Raw genomic sequence first — 16,907 nt, 5'->3', positions numbered from 1 at the left:
TATTTATGGTATCTAAAATACCTCCATGGTATTTTAATTATAAGTTTGATTCTTGGACTTCTAGATATAAGAAGTTGATAAGTTTTCAGTTTTCTAGTTATAGTATCCTAAAATACTCCTATAGCATTTTAACCTTTATGTTTGGTTCTAGAATTCTTCAGGTACCTAGGTAAGTTTTAGACTTATTGCAACACTACAATCACTCCCAAACACATGTTAGTCATATCTCAAATGAATATAGTTGATCAGGCTATATTGATCCCAGATATGATTACGTCACTGCCTAGGTTTAACTGTAATGTCCAACATCCAAATACTTTTGTTTTGTTCTTCTTGTGATACTCATTCTAGTATATATATTCTGCATGTAGTTATACTTTTATAAAATATTGTTATATTTTTAAAGTATAACTCTTCATCAGAGTGTTTTTATCCCAATGGGTTTATAGTTGTATATCTTTTATGACTGATATACCGAGTTCACTATAAACACTGCTCTGATACCAATCTGTCACACCCCCAAACCAGAACGGCGGAAACGTTCGGGGGCGGAGGACTTCAGGTAAGTATCACAACACATGCAATATAGTAATCAAAGTACAAACAACCATTGCATTAATAAGTATAAGTTTTACATAAGTGTTTAAACATTACATATTCAAACACCAAAGTAGGTATAGTAGAAGACAAGAGTCGCAGTACGGTACTAGGTAGTCTTCTCAAAAGCTTCGGGAGTGTACCTGTCTACTAGATTCCCGAGAATACAAGTTATTTTGAAAGAGTAGGTCAGCATTTAAGCTGGTGAGTTCTTAAGTATTTTAGTTCTATAATGTATACACTAAGTTCTTGGATAAGTTCGCTGGTTCCTCCAGAAAATCCTATATTTCCTGAGGTGATAAACTGATAACCTCAATAGTTCCCTCTGCAATTACTTAGTTTATACTAGTTATATATAACCTAATATTGAATGGACAGTTAAATGGGTGTATCTGCCCTAAGCCCACAACCAAACAAGGAACAGGAAGTAAGGCGGAAGTCACACATTTCACTGTCAATAGGATATTAATTATGTATAACTCTGATGTAAAAACTAAGGAATTATAGAATTAACCACTAAAGGTCCTTTATGTTATACTAGTTTACAAAGAGTGAATGACTAAGTTCCAATTGTAAAAGTAGGTTAATTCCATACACCGTTTCATTTGTAAAAGTGGTTTAATCCCATAAACCGTTTCATTTGTAAAAGTAGTTTAATCCCATAAACCGTTTCATTTGTAAAAGTAGTTTAATCCCATAAACCGTTTCATTTGTAAAAGTATTCTTAGTTATATCCGTTCTACAGTAAAGCATTAGTATTAATCCTGGAAAATATTATATTATCCATAATACTTCTTTGTGGTTTTAAATGTTCCAAAATCAGAGGTACAAGTATATTTGCCATACTTGATTTCATGATACGTAGTTTTTCTGTAAGTAAAAACTAACAGAAGGTATATTTGGTAAGGATGTAATTATCTTTTCTTACTGTTGTAAGAGAAGTATATTACTAAGTAATTTACTTGTTGTTTTATCCATGTGAGTTCTATTAACCATACTAATATGCCTGAGATGCCTGATGCGACGTTATTCAGGCGTCGGAAACGATATGGTATTTGACACCGTAGGCCTGCCGTCCAAACTGTAGCGAACAGTGAAGGTGCGGGATTGTCAGTGCCATATAGAGCTATACACAAATTCACGCCCTCCCTACAGGAGATTCTGGTTAATAAGTCAGGACTTAAGGTCGTACTTAGATAAGTACACCATGAAGAGTCTCACAAATTTATTGTTTCAACAAGATTTACGATGTATTATTACCCCGTGATTGCTAACCCTGGTACTCTGTATTGTACCCTTCTTAATGCAAACCCGGTATGATGTATTATTACCCCGTGATTGCTAACCCTGGTACTCTGTATTGTACCCTTGTTAATACAAACTCGGTATGATGTATTATTACCCCGTGATTGCTAACCCTGGTACTCTGTATTGTACCCTTGTTAATGCAAACTCGGTATGATGTATTATTACTTCTTTAATATATTATCCATATACTAAAAGTATTATACATATCTTGGTATAGGTAAATGAATTGTTGGTACTTTCCTTGGAATGTGAATCATACTTGTATATTTAGTTTTGAATCATAAGTTATACCTATTATAATTTATATGTTCTATCTGATTAGCATGATTTCGCATGGATGAACACCTTTGCTCAGCATGATACAAAGGTAATGATACCGAATGAAGTAACCTTTTATATTCATATATGTATAATATATATATATATATATATATATATATATATATATATATATATATATATATATATATATATATATATATATATATATATATATATATAATTAAGAAGGAAACGAACTTCGGACAAATAACACCACCTTAATTCCACATCCAAACAAGGAAAATGAAATAAGATAATTCATTAGTCCTAAGCCCTTCAAATCTTATTTATATATTTATACATATATAAACATGATTTTGGCAATTATAATTTGAAATAGTTTATAAAACCTTTTTCAAAGAATTTAACGGAGTTTACATGACTTTAAAGATTTAACATGGCTGTAAGTCATTTTGGAAGTATTTGGTAATCCTTAAAAGCATAAGGAAACCCTTTGTGTGATTATTATCACATACAATTATTAACACAATTTATATTGTGTAAAACTTGTATTCCCCCCCTAAAAAGCATTTAAAAACCACTAAAAAGGTAGATTATAGGGGTGTGAACTCACTTGATAAGTGGTGATTTGGGCAGCGTTTTGTTTCTATAGATGACCTTTCTCGAAGAAACCGCGAGTTTTTGATTAAAAACCGGGCTTTATGCGGGCATCACTTCGACTGGAAAGAGGTTAGCTTCTCGAGAATTCCGGGGCTTCGGGGCTTTCTTCGGGTTTTTGATACGATACCGGGGCCTTGGGGGTTGTTTGTGAAGTTATGGAAGTTAAAGGGGTGAAAAAGGGTGAAATTTGGGTGAAAGAAATGTCTTAAATCCGAGAAATCTCGTAGCCCTTATATAGGGTGCGAGGGTGCGGTCCGAAGGAAGGAGCAGCTACCACGTGTTCGGACAGGTGGTGAAGGCGAGGACGAGTCAGCAGCTACATGGCAGCTTCGCATGCGAGGGGGAGGAGGACTCAGCAGCCACGCGTCAGAAGGAGAAGCGAAGCTGGAGGCGGTCTCGGAAGCTTCCTCGGTGGTGTCAGATCAGGAGTGGACCGAACTTCGGTCCAATCAGGAGATGGCACGACAACTTCGGTCCAATCATAAGCGAACACGTAGAGGACACGGGGAAGCCTCTCATGCGAGGGTGACGTGGCCGAAGGGTGTCCATGCGATTTTTCCCGGTTTTCAACATTTTTCGATTTTCGTGCCAAAAACTTGCAAAATTCATAACTTTTGGCATATGAGCTCCCTTTTTGGCGTTCTTTATATGCACACGTAGGTAAAATTATACTCTACGACTTTCGTTTAGACTTCGTCGGCTAATTTTGACTTTATTTTTAATATTATTTTTTTTAATAGACCGGGACAGGAAATCCGTTAAAAATTCATAACTTCTTCATCCGACGTCCGTTTTCGTCTGTCTTTTTACCGTTGTACTACTTTTGACGAGACCTTCGATTCTCGTTTAAGTTGTGTTGGCTAAATATCGATCGATTTATATTTCGAATTCTTAGCTGTCTACTACTAAACCGAAACTTAGAAAAATCATAACTTCCTCATACGAAGTCAGATTTTTACGTTCTTTTTATGAAAGTTCTCGGTTTAACATATTCTACAACTTTCATTTAGATTGTTAAGGCTAAAAAGCCTTTTATCAAAAATTCACTTTTTACACTGAACAGTGTTTTGCCGGTTTTGTCGCGGATCTTCGATTGATCATAACTTCTTCGTTATAACACGAATTTCAGTGTTCTTTATACTTTTGGAAACCTTGTTACAATCTCTACCACTTTGTTCATCCCAATTATGATTATTGATCAATTTATTTTTGACCTAAATTTGACTGGTGTCACAAAGGACATCGGAGAAGCTGCCTATATTCTAGGGATAAGGATATTGAGAAATAGGAGTAAGAGACTAATAGGACTTAGTCAAAGTACTTACTTGGATAAAGTGTTAAAACGTTTTAGCTTGGAAAATTCCAAGAAAGGGAGTTACCAATCCAAAGCAATACCAAGTAGAGTTAGAATCAGAGTCCGAGTACTGATGTCGAGGTAGCAGAAATAAGCCGAGTACCTTATGCTTCCGCTGTTGGCTCGATCATGTATGCTAACTTGTACTCGCCCTCATGTGGCCTTCGCTTTGAGCATGGCCAGCAGATATTAAGGGAACCCTGGTAAAGCTCACTGGACCGCGGTAAAGAACATTTTCAAGTACCTACGGAGGACCAAAGACTGGGCTCTTGTCCTCGGTGGGAACGATGACTTGAGAGTGCGAGGGTATAGTGACGCTGGTTTTCAGACTGATCGGGATAATTTACGATCTTAGTCGGGCTGGGTCTTTACCCTGAATGGAGGAGCAGTGACATGGAAAAGTTCCAAGCCGGCGACCGTAGCTGATTCAACATGCGAATCAGAGTACATAGCAGCGAGCGAAGCGTGGAAGGAGGCAATATGGCTAAAGAACTTCATCGGAGACCTTGGAGTTGTACCAGCCATAAAGGAGCCTATGGAGATTTTCTACAATAACGAATGTGCGGTTGCCTTAACCAAGGAACCGAGGGATCATGGCAGATCCAGACATATCGACAGAAAATATCATTTCATTAGACATCGGGTAGAAGAGAGACTCCTCCTAGTAAAGAGGGTATCGTCAGAGGATAACCCAGCAGATCCCCTTACGAAGGGACTGAGTAGGGTTAAGCACTTGCAGCACGCTAGGAGCATTGGGCTGAAGGACGATATTAGTTTTAGTGATTAGATAGATTTTAGAAACTTGTAATAGATAAATTGTAATTAACATTTGATGATTAAATAAAAGAGTATTATTTATAAGTAATGTTACTATATTATGATAATTATTTACTATTGTTTCATTTTGCATGTTTTGACTTCCTAAATAATAAGATTATTTAAACTATCCACACTCGATCATACGTTGGAAGTAAGTATGAAAGAAGACTATCATGAATTGGCTTGTAGATTGTCTAAGCGTTTAGACATAACAAAAGCTTGCTGCAACGTTCATGAGTGCTTATGAAATATGATTTGAGTATTGGATTAAACCCACGCTCACATGAATCACTTCATGGAATTTAATCACGAGTGATTGTGAGATGATAATATCATATAGTCTTTAAACCTAGATATATGAGTTGTTGTTTACGAGTCGGTTGTGCATTGATAATGCGTTAACGCATTAGTAAGGGCCCGTTTGATAGTTGTTGATTGAGAAAGTGCTGACTGGGAAAGGTCTGTCTGGGTAAGAAATTCTGACTGAGTAAGAAATCCTGTTGTTTGATTGTACATCTAACTGAATGTGCTGAGTGATGAAAAATGACCATTTTACCCTGCTGTTATATATAGTGATGGATTAAATTGCTGAATAATTATAAAAACATACATATTGTCATCAGAATGTAAATTACACACAAATAAAAAATGTCATACAAAATGTAAATTAAACATAAATAATTTAATATCCAAATAAAAACATAATGAAATTTAAAATAACATAATAATTTAATGTAAAGTAGGTGAAAGTAGTCGATTTGCAATCTGATCACGCAAAACACGCATATATTCAATGGCTTCTAGACCCCATTCTATGCCTTGTATGTTTTCTCTATCAATTCCCCCACCTTGGACGCCAGGAGTAACCATAGTGTCCTCCTCAAAATTTCTAAACAAGTCATCTTCTATATTGTATTTCCTTATAAAATTATGGACCGCGACACAAGCAATGACTATGTCTCTTTGCACTGTAAAAGGATAAGGAGCCATTTGTTTTAAGATTGGGAATCTCGCCTTAAATACACCATAAGCACGTTCAATAACATTTCTAAGTTGTGCATGAGCATAATTGAACCTTTCTTCTCTAGTTAAAGGTCCGCCTCTTCGAAAATCGGCTAACCAATACCTAGTATTGCGGTATGGAGCCATAAACCCACGAGTGTTTGTATATGCGGCATCACAAAGATAATATTTATCTGCAAACGAATGTGACACATATTATATAATGACACATATTATATAAAGAAGATAGATAATAAAAATTATATAAAGATTACAAACCTGGTGGAGGAAATGGAAATCCAGAAGTCGAATTGAATGCAACTTCTTTCAAAACTCTTGAATCATGTGCTATACCCTCCCATCCAGCCCAAATAAAGGTGAATATCATATCAAAATCACAAATTCCTATTACATTTTGAAAACATTCTCATTTTCCTCTTCCTCTATAACGAGTTTGTTGATCAACAGGTACAACCGCATGTACAAGAGTTCCATCTAATGCACCTATTGCTCCGGAAAAAATATTTTTTAACCGTCTATGTCGTTCCGAGTTATGTCTTGTTGGGTTAGGAGTTGTTGGTACTATAATTTCTTTTGCAAAACACATCATTGCTGTTAGGACCTCGTGAAAACATTGATGAATCGTTTGTGTGGAGTGATGAAATCTTCCCTTAACCGCGCGAAAACGTTCATTATGTCCTATAACATGTAAGAAGATATCCATCTTCTCTTCAATGCTTATTGTCCTACTAGCTTGCAACCAATTTTTTTGGGTAAAATGGTTGCATAATAATGCAAATGCCTCTTGTGTAAGACGCATCATATCGAAACATTGTAGGGTCTCCGTACATCAAATCTTGTGTATACGCATACCCTCTTGAATCGATATCTCTAATTCTATGAATTCTGATTAGTCTGCGCCGGTTTGACCTCAACCAATAAAACACAAGTAAAAGAAAAGCTACAACTTTACCATCAGAAACCATACTTGATCTGTTACAAACAATTAGGTAACATGTTAAAGTAAAAAAAAATCATGCACCAAAAAAATTAGTAAACATCATCAAAAGTAACAAAAGTCATATAACAAACGTTATATAACAAAATACTAGTAAACATCATCCAAAAAAGTCATCAAACATAGGATCCAAAAAACTAGTAAACATCATCCAAAAAAACTAGTATCCAAACTTTACTACTCGCACCCATCAAAGGTAACCATACTTCCTACCCATACCCATCACCCACGACTCACAACTACTATGCGAAAGTCGTAACCAAACTTTTCGAACATCAGCACTTTCACCAAATAGCAAAAGAGAGGTCGTGTGTCTTTCATCTTCTTCTCCCCATTCCATTTTATTCAATTTCTCCATACACGCATCAACATCCTTATCCATTTCACTTTTTTCAATTCTTTCATTTTTTTCCACTAACGACCTTGCAAGCTTGACAATCTCCTCTTCAACTTCTAATGCCCTTGCATCTCTTTTTTTTCCACCAACTCTTTTTTTTCCACCAACTTCCTTATTTTTTGAACGTCCCGAAGATTCTTCACTTGCACCTACGTGTTGTGTTGAGGTTTCCATTGGAACATCATCATCAAACTCATGGGGACTAAACTCTTCTACAGGACGAGGGAGTGTAGAAGATGGCCCCCAACTTTGAAAGTCGGTTGATGTCGACCATTCAAATAGTTGGGTGCAAAGATCAGGGAACAATAGGGGTTTAGTTTTCAATGACAACACGAAGTTGTTCAACTGTTTACAATTTTTATAAATATTAGTATATGTTATAAAAATAATCATAATAGTATTTATTATAAAAATATTACCTTCCCCTCTTCTTTCCATTGTTCATCAGTCAAATTAAATTTATTTTTTATAGGATCATATATATTGCCGGTTTTGTTTTTGAGTTTCACCCAAGCAACATACTTTGATTTGTAGTAGTCAAAGTGGTTTCTCATTTGCTTCTGATCAACCTCTTTAGCGTGTTCGTTTATCAATTTTTCGCGTACTGTCTTCCATGAACTTGCCTTAAGCCCAGAACCCTCACGACCATTAGTGGTTAGTTCATGGATACATACATCAAGAAAAGTTTTGTCCCCACTCTCGTTCCATAGCAACATCCTAAAACATTAATATTTAAAGTAATTTATCATAGTTTTTATCAAGATCAAGAACAATTTTAAACATAAAGCAATTTTCAACCAAGGAAGTTAGCATCATCCTAAATTATGATTTGATAACTTATACACAAACAATTTCAGATTTCATAAAACATCAATATTCAAGCTAACAATTTCACAAAAGATAACAAGCTAACAATTAAGGTCAACAATATCAACATATACTTAAATAATTAAACTAAAAAAATGATGATTTGATAACTTATACACAAACAATTTCATATTTCATAAAACATCAATATTCAAGCTAATTTCTGATTTTATAGCTTATAAACAAAAAAGAACAACCCAATTTCTGATTTTATAGCTTATAATTTCTGAATTCATAACATTAGAAAAAAAAAACTTCCAATTCACATTCAATTTCAATTCAGAAGCTATAAAATCAGAATTCAGAAAAAACTTCCAATTCACTTTCAATTTCAATTCATAAGCTATAAAATGTGAATTGGAGAAAAAGACTTCCAATGTGAATTGGAGAAAAAAACTTCCAATTCAGAAAAAAAAACAAAAAACAACTTCCAATTCACATTCAATTTCAGAATTAATAACATTAGAAAAAAAAACTTCAATTTTCAGTTCTTATACACAAAGAACTACAAAACAGAACATAAACAAACTTCCAATTCACATACAATTTCGAAATTCATCATATTAGAACAAAGAATTTCAAATTTCAGTTCTTGTACACAAAGAACTACAAAAAAGAACAAAAAAAAATTCCAATTCACATACAGGTTGAGAATTCATAATATTCTAACAAATAGTAATTTGATTTCATAAAGAACTACAAATTTCATACCAGCAAAGAATAAATGGTATCTGATTTTGAAAATTATTAACAGAAAAGTTAGACGAATATCTTACCTGTGTGATAGAGTCAAGAAGGCGTCACTAATTGAAGAGTACTCTGGCGGTGGCGGAGGTCCGGCGAGAGGCAGAGGTCCGACTCTGTTTGGTGTTCACTCGCTGTGGAGTTCTTCCTGTATGGCGGCTGCTGTGCTTTTAGGTCACTGGGAAGGGACGCGAATGAGGGAATAAAGAATAAAGACGCAGGGGCAAGATGGTCTAATTTCCAGTCAACAATTGTTAAAAAACTGAGCGAGAAAGCAATTTGGGTCAGCTGATCTTACCGAGAAAGCAGAAATCAAACACCTAAGGTCTGACCGAGTCAGCCCAATTTGCTGACTCGACCCAGTCAGACATTTATCAAACACTCCCTAACTTGATGTTATAAAACGCATTGTTGTGTACGATTTGATGAGTAAATAGTACAAGCATATAAGTTGAAGTTTATCTGTTCCTTTTATCCTACGATGCTAAAAGCGATATCTTGGGCCCCTCGATGCTTTTGTTTTGATTTATATGTCGGACCCGGTCATGACTGAATTGATGTGTTCAATTAAGTTCTATGTCAGACAATTCAGAGTTCAAGAAACAAACTGCTGGACAATAAGTATGACTATGTTCCATGTGATTGTCCACACGATATCTTGAGAACGGAGGACTATATGATCCCTTATCTATAGGACGTGTCAGAGTTCGACAACAACTTTTGAGATCTATGATTGCTAATCGGATTTTGAAGTCATACTTGCATTTATAGTTATTAGATTTATCCAAGTGGTAGACTGTTGGATTAGGTATCTAAGCCATAACTATATTTGTTATGTACTTGACCCGGTTGTAGCATGGTCGTTTTGCGTTACCTTCACCAAAGCAACTTAACTGGAAGAATAATAGAGAAAGAGGTTATTATGGTTTATTAATATATTATTTGAATAATATATTAAAAGAGAAATCATATTATTTATTTAACAATGGTCAAGAATTAATTTAGAATTCATTTTGTGGTCAAAAGAGGTTAACTGAATTAAGGGGACTGTTAATGTAATTATTGGATAATTGCAAAATGGGTTGAGGACCTCTTTGATAAGAGGTAGACGAAATCTTATGGAAGCCCATAAGGATTTCGTCCAAGGGCTAGGTTGTAGATGGATCTAGTGGGCTGCTTAGAGCCTAAGCAACCAGATTAGGTATTTGACTGAAACCCTAATTCCTCACCATTATAAGGAACCCTTGGGCACCTAAAATCGGATACCAGAAACCCTACAAGGAATCCAGAGCCGGTTTTAGCCTCCTCCCTCTCTCTCTTGAATTCTCCAATTGCTTTGGTGTTTATGATCTACTAGAGGCATCACACTTGAGGTGCTAAAGTTCTCAAAAGCTTAGGATCATCAAGCTACAATCAAAGGTAATATCTCAACTCTTCATTAGATGTAGATTTTGATTTTATAGTATGCTAGATTAGTGTTTGCAAGTCTTGGAAAATTATTTCATGTACAAATAGAAAAACTAGATCCAAGCATTAGGGTTTGCATGTGCACCATAGGATTGATGGTGCACATAACCCGACTGTTTGGTCACTAACTTATTTTTTTTTAACATGGACAGTCCCCATAATATGTTTTCATTGCGTCTTTTGTCCCTATCAGACTTAAAATGACTATTTTGCCCTTAAAGATATATTTTTAGTTTGTTAATCCTTTTTTTATTATTTCAATTATATTTAAATAAAATAAACTATTAATATATTAATGGAAATGGGACCTACGGGTCCACCCCGCCTTAATCCTCTTTTCGTTCAATGCACCACATCTGGACACGATCTCCGACCATAGATGCAGTTTCCTGCACCAGCTCCGACCATAGATCCAGGACCACATAAATCACCCCAAACTCAACACAAATTTAACCATAAATCTACCTAAAGTTCAACAATGAATCTGAAATAGATATAAATTCCAACTTGTACCTCAAATCCAAATCCAAAATCGTTGATACAAAAATCACATATGTAATTCCAGATGGATCGACACATGACACCAAATTATGCCATTGAGACTCTATAGATTGATCGGTAATTAGAAAAATTGTTACAAAAAGGTTTCATATTTAACGATTTAATGAATGTGACTCACGATTCAACACAACTAGATCCATTCTTCTCCCTTTGCTTTTGTTATTTTGGTGGATCAGAAGGATCTAACTTGAAGCTTCCAGTTGTTCCCCATCTCACGTAGTAGGATGCTTCTTCTTGTTGGCTCTAGTTCTATGGACTTAAGGTGGGTTGTGTTTATCGTCGGAGACTAGGGTAGACAGAGGTCATTGATTTCAAGTAAGATGGTGTTGCCGGTTGAAAGGAGAATAGCGACAGATGATCGTTCGATGGCTCGATGGTTTAGGGTAAAAGAGGGAATATGATCGGAAGGAGGAGTGAATAGCATCTGTGGAATCTGTCGATGAGTTCCAGCCGTAGGTTCCTGGGTTCACTTGCGAACGCTGACATCGTGCTTGATGACGTGAATGTTTTGATCGGAGGAAGTGGCCAACAACGTTGGGCAGGTTTTGATCAGTAGAGGTGGTCAACGACAGTGTGAAGGTTTTGCTCCGGCGGTCGACGACGATTTTCGTGGAACGTGGAGGTAGCACTGGAGAGAGAGGAGATGGAAGAAGGAGTAATTGGGAAGGAAGTTGGTACGGTGGTTACGGTTGCCTTTTTCATTCATCAGGCATATATTAGAGAAAGAATGTCACACCCTAAAACCGGAACGACGGAAACGTTCTGGGGTGGAGGACGTCATGTTTAGTATCACAAGACATGCATCATAGTAAGCAAGTAATAAACAACCATTTCATTAGAAAGAAAGTGTTTACAAAGTATGCGATTCACATAATATAGAATACATATCAAATGACAAAAAGACATGCAACTATACTGCTCCATCTTCTGAATCCCAGTGCACGTACCTGTCTCCTGGTCTCCTGAGAATACAAGTTATTTTGAAAGCGTAGATCAGCATTTAAGCTGGTGAGTTCATAAGATTTTAGTGATGTAAGTAAGTTGTAAGAAAGTTGTAGTAAGTTGTAAGTTCAATTTAGAAAAGTTTGCATGTTCCTCCAGAAAATCCTATATTTCCTGCTTTGATGAAAGATAAGTAAAAATGACTCTACAATCCTTTCTATGAGTACTAAATGGATACAAGTTATATAAAACCGGGAGTAAACAAACAATCGATTGTGTGTATCTACCCTAAGCCCACAACCAAACAAGGAACAGGAAATGAGGCGGAAGGCACACATCCCATTGTTTGTTAGATCATCGTTGTATATAACCCTTGCGTATTCACTTGGTACTCATGGAGTTAACTGTAATAGTTCCTTTATATTTAATGAAAAGATTCTTTAAGAAAACCCTTATTTCTTTTAGTAAAAATGGTAACCACAATGGTTCCTTCTATAATCACTTAGTTTATACTAGCTATACATAATCTAATATCGAACATATAGTCAATTGTGTGAATCTGCCCTAAGCCCACAAGCAAACAAGGAACAGGAAATGAGGTGGAAGGCACACAACCCATTGTTTGTTAGATCATCGTTGTATATAACCCTGGCGTATTCACTTGGTACTCACGAAGTTAACTGTAATAGTTCCTTTATATTTGATGAAAAGATTCTTTAAGAAAACCCTCATTTCTTTTAGTAAAAATGGTAACCACAATGGTTCCTTCTATAATCACTTAGTTTATACTAGCTATATATAATCTAATATCAAACATATAGTTAATTGTGTGAATCTGCCCTAAGCCCACAACCGAACAAGGAACAGGAAATGAGGCGGAAAGCACACATCCAATTACCTATCGGGTATTAATTATATGTAACCCTGATGTATAAACTAAGGTATTATAGAATTAACCACCTAAGGTCCTTTAAGTTTATACCGGTTTAATAAAATGAATTAAACCTTTTACTGGTAAGTTTCTAGTCTTTAATACCTAATGTTCTATTTGAAAAGTATGTGTTGTACTAGAAAACGATGCATTGAATTTGTGTCCTATGACCTGGCCCATACCTGGTACCCTTTATGATTACTTGGTGTATACGGAACATATATATAGCTAAGATCGAATAGATAGTAGGCTGGGTGATTCTGCTCTAAGCCCACAACCAAACAAGGAACATGAAATGAAGAGGAAAGCACACATCCTACTACCTGTCGGATCCGATTAATATATATCCCTGATGTATACACTAAGAAATCATAAAGTTAGCATTATAGGCCCATTTCTACTGAATGTACTAGACTCGACTATTCTGTTTGTCGTTTGAAAAGATGTAAGTTTTCCCTAGTTCATAACTATCTTAACTCGAAAATAGTTTGCATTAACTTTCAAGTGGAACTGTCACAAAATGAAAGTAATAGGAAAATATAAGTACTTAGTTGTCTTATGAACTGACATTCTGCAGTACTGATTACCTTAAATTATGTTTGTTTTATTAAGATCATAATATGATGAATAGTCCCCATACTATACGCTCTCCCTACAAAAGATTCTGGGAACCAAACACGACTTCCGCAAGCCAGTTGCTAGGCCGTGTAAATTCACATCAAAGTTATATGATCATGTATACCCAATATAACTATCACTAATTGCCTAGAACAATGAGTTAGTGATTCATTGGTATTATTAGATCCTGAAGTGTTCTTATGCTATAGCATCTTAGTATGTTCGTTCTGTTATAGTATCTTAGTATGCTCTTTCTGTTATAGTATCTTAGTATATTCTCTTTGTTATCGCGTATTGTTTCTACCTCCCTGTTTCTCTTTGTAGTATGCTCTAGTATCTAGTATGAACTGAACCCCTAAACTATACCCCTTATATTTTACTAGTATTTTACTTGAACTGATACTGAAAAGACTCATTTTTCTACTAAGTTATGCTGGTACTTTAAAAATGGAGTTTTGCTAAACTATAAAGTAACATAACATTAAAAGAGTTTTTGAAAAGTTTTGACCACTTATAAACGACATAAGCAATCTTTTTAAAATGTTTATAACAAACAATTACACAATTTTCATTGTGTTCAACTTGTATTCCCCCCTTAAAAGCATTTAAAACACTTTAAAAGATTGATTACAGGGGTATGAACTCACCTTATGTGGGTGATTCAAACGAATATGCGCGTAAGGATGAGAAGTTCCACGAATGAAGTCCCGACACTCAACGAGTCCTAAATGACATATAATGGCATATATTGGCATAAATACAGTGTTTAGAAGCAACCAAATGCAAGGAAACACCTTTAGGGACTAGGAAACACTTTGACCAAGTGTTGGAATCACATGTGATTCATCTAAGGGGAGTGTACGACCACTTTGAGGAGTGTGCGGCCATGGGTGTGCGGCCAGGGAGTGTGCGGCCTTACACTCATGAAAATGAGTGCACAAAAGTATTTTCCAAAGGTAGGGAGGCTTATGGGACAATTGCTCATCAAGTGTTGAAGCTAGAAAAGCATTTTGAAGGCCCTTTAGGGGTGTTTTGAGGGGTGTACGGCCACACCTGGGTGTGCGGCCGCACGCACCTTATGTTCATGAGTTCTGGGTATTTTCAAGGTGTTAAACTAGTGTTCTTAACAAGATCTAAGCATAGGGAAGGAGTACTTACGATCTGGAGGCTCGAGAAGGCTCAAAATCACCAAGAACAAGTGTGTGTTCTTGGTGTTCTTGGTGAAATGGATGATGAATTGAAGATCTAGCCAAATATGATTTCCAATGGATGAAATCAAAGGGTGTTACTAGTTTAAGAAGATTAACAACGAATCATAGGAAGAACACTTACAATCTTGAATATCTAGGATGAAAATCGGATGGTAGTTGAGAGAGAAGTCGAGTTCTTGGCTTGGGAGGGTGAAAAGAGTTAAAGGAAAGCTAATTCCCACCTATATACACAAGAGTGTGCTGCCAGGAGAGGGGTGTGCGGCCGCACACCCAAGTGTACGGCCGTACACTCCTCATGTTAGAGTGTAAGGCTTGTTTTTAGTGCTAGAAGTGCACGCGACCCAATCCTATACTCAATGCTTGAATGTACTGAGCTTTGAACCCTTATACGGACTCTAAACAAGGCTAACTGATAGCAGAAACGAGTCTGACACTTGGTTAAGTTGAAATGTTGGACTTTACAAGGCGAAAATTTTCGGGTTGTCACAAAGAATAGGGCCCATATCAATTAAAAAAATTCTTTTATAATTTTATGCAATAAGTAGATAAAATGACAAAACAATTAAAATATTGGATAATGGTATATTGGCCATTTTAAGCCGGCTAGGGTCCAACGACACAACAATACCAAACTATAGGGACGGTCCGAGTTAACAAAATAAGTTAAGGACCAAACGCGCAAATAACCCCAAACCACATGGACTATCCATGTAATTTACTCAAAAATAAATCAGTACATCATTCAAATGCAAAAGTTTTTTTTTATTTTTTTACTTCAAATCAATAAGTTTTCAATCTCTATAATCGCACAATTATTTAATAATTAGTTTGATGATAAAAAACATGGAATTATGACTAATTTGAGTAATTTCAATGAAAAATAAATCAATCCTATACCTTAGAAGAAAAGAGATCAGATCAATAAAACCTCATGTCTACCCAACGTATACCTAAAACAGAATGTTGTTTTGGACCAAATTTACAGTAAACGGTTCGTGCAAATCACATATCAAAGAGGATTTTGGTTGTACCGAGTGGGGATGATGGTGGATACGCCGAGAAGGAGAGACACAATGTTCGAGATTCCGATGATTGTGATGCAGAAGGAGCTGGGGATTCCATAGAGAGTGGATAAATTTCCAATGTTAGGAAACAGTAAGGCGAAATCGATTGATGATGTAGAAGGATTGGTGAAAACAATAACGGAAAAAGCAATGGATTTATGGGTTCGTTGGTTTGCTCCATTTTTAGTTTGTTGTTAAACTTGATTTATATATATATATATATATATATATATATATATATATATATATATATATATATATATATATATATATATATATATATATATATATATATCATGGTTGCAGAAATCGGGATTAATCGGCGATTAATCGTGGATTAATCGCTTGGCGTTCTCCAACCGTCGAGGATTAGGGTATTAATCGGAAATTTAGGATTAATCGGGGTTGACGGGATTAATTGGTCAACAAAAGTCAACAAAAGTCAAAAAAGTAAAAAAAAATTAAAAAAAAATTAAAATTTAAAAAAAAAAATTCAAAAACTCAGGTTTTTTACTCCAAAATTTCAAACATTATACAAAAATATTTATATTTTCGTATTTTCAAAATTTCAAATTACACAATTTCTTATTTTCTAATTTTGAAGTACTTTTTTTTCTTAAGATATATTGATTTGATTAATTTTAATATTTTATTAATAAACTATGGTCCCCGATTAATGCACAATTAATCCCTACCAAGACCCATTAATCCCTTAACACCAGTCGACCGTCGAGCTACCGTCGTGCGTTTTTTACAACCTTGATATATATATATATATATATATATATATATATATATATATATATATATATATATATATATATATATATATATATATATATATAATATAGCATCTTATAAAGAGTTTATAAATGTGGGCCATTTACAATTTAAGACAATTGTCTTAAAACTCAAGGAAACAAAATCTGGTCCCTTAAATCTACATTGGATGGTGAGGATTCTACCAGTGATGATTCGTGTGATTTGTTTACGACCAATCAAAATACAGTGTTCAATATCTAGGGTTCAATTCTAAGAAAGGTTTGGGAGGCATTTCAATTTAAT

General features: G+C 35.3%; 1 protein-coding gene across 1 annotated transcript; it reads right to left on the bottom strand.

Annotated features, from left to right (window-relative positions):
* Window positions 1-5,749: 5,749 nt before the first annotated feature.
* Window positions 5,750-6,410, bottom strand: LOC145111695 (uncharacterized). Its single transcript, XM_079047955.1, has 2 exons — window positions 6,302-6,410; window positions 5,750-6,216 (listed from the first exon to the last, which is right to left on the bottom strand). The coding sequence occupies exons 1-2, from the start codon at window positions 6,408-6,410 to the stop codon at window positions 5,750-5,752; spliced, it is 576 nt and encodes a 191-aa protein (XP_078904081.1).
* Between the last annotated feature and the right edge of the window lie 10,497 nt (window positions 6,411-16,907).

This window comes from Lactuca virosa, chromosome 1, assembly GCF_052849685.1.
Source record: "Lactuca virosa cultivar CGN04683 chromosome 1, Lactuca_virosa_CGN04683_v6, whole genome shotgun sequence".
NCBI lineage: Eukaryota > Viridiplantae > Streptophyta > Magnoliopsida > Asterales > Asteraceae > Lactuca > Lactuca virosa.
This window is presented reverse-complemented; position numbering and strand designations above follow the sequence as displayed.

Bases quoted from the DNA above. Each gene is read 5' to 3' on its own strand.
- LOC145111695 (XM_079047955.1), bottom strand. From the start codon at position 6,410: ATGATATTCACCTTTATTTGGGCTGGATGGGAGGGTATAGCACATGAT. The intron at 6,217-6,301 runs GTTTGTAATCTT...ATTCGTTTGCAG, and splicing joins ATTTCCATTTCCTCCACCAG to ATAAATATTATCTTTGTGAT.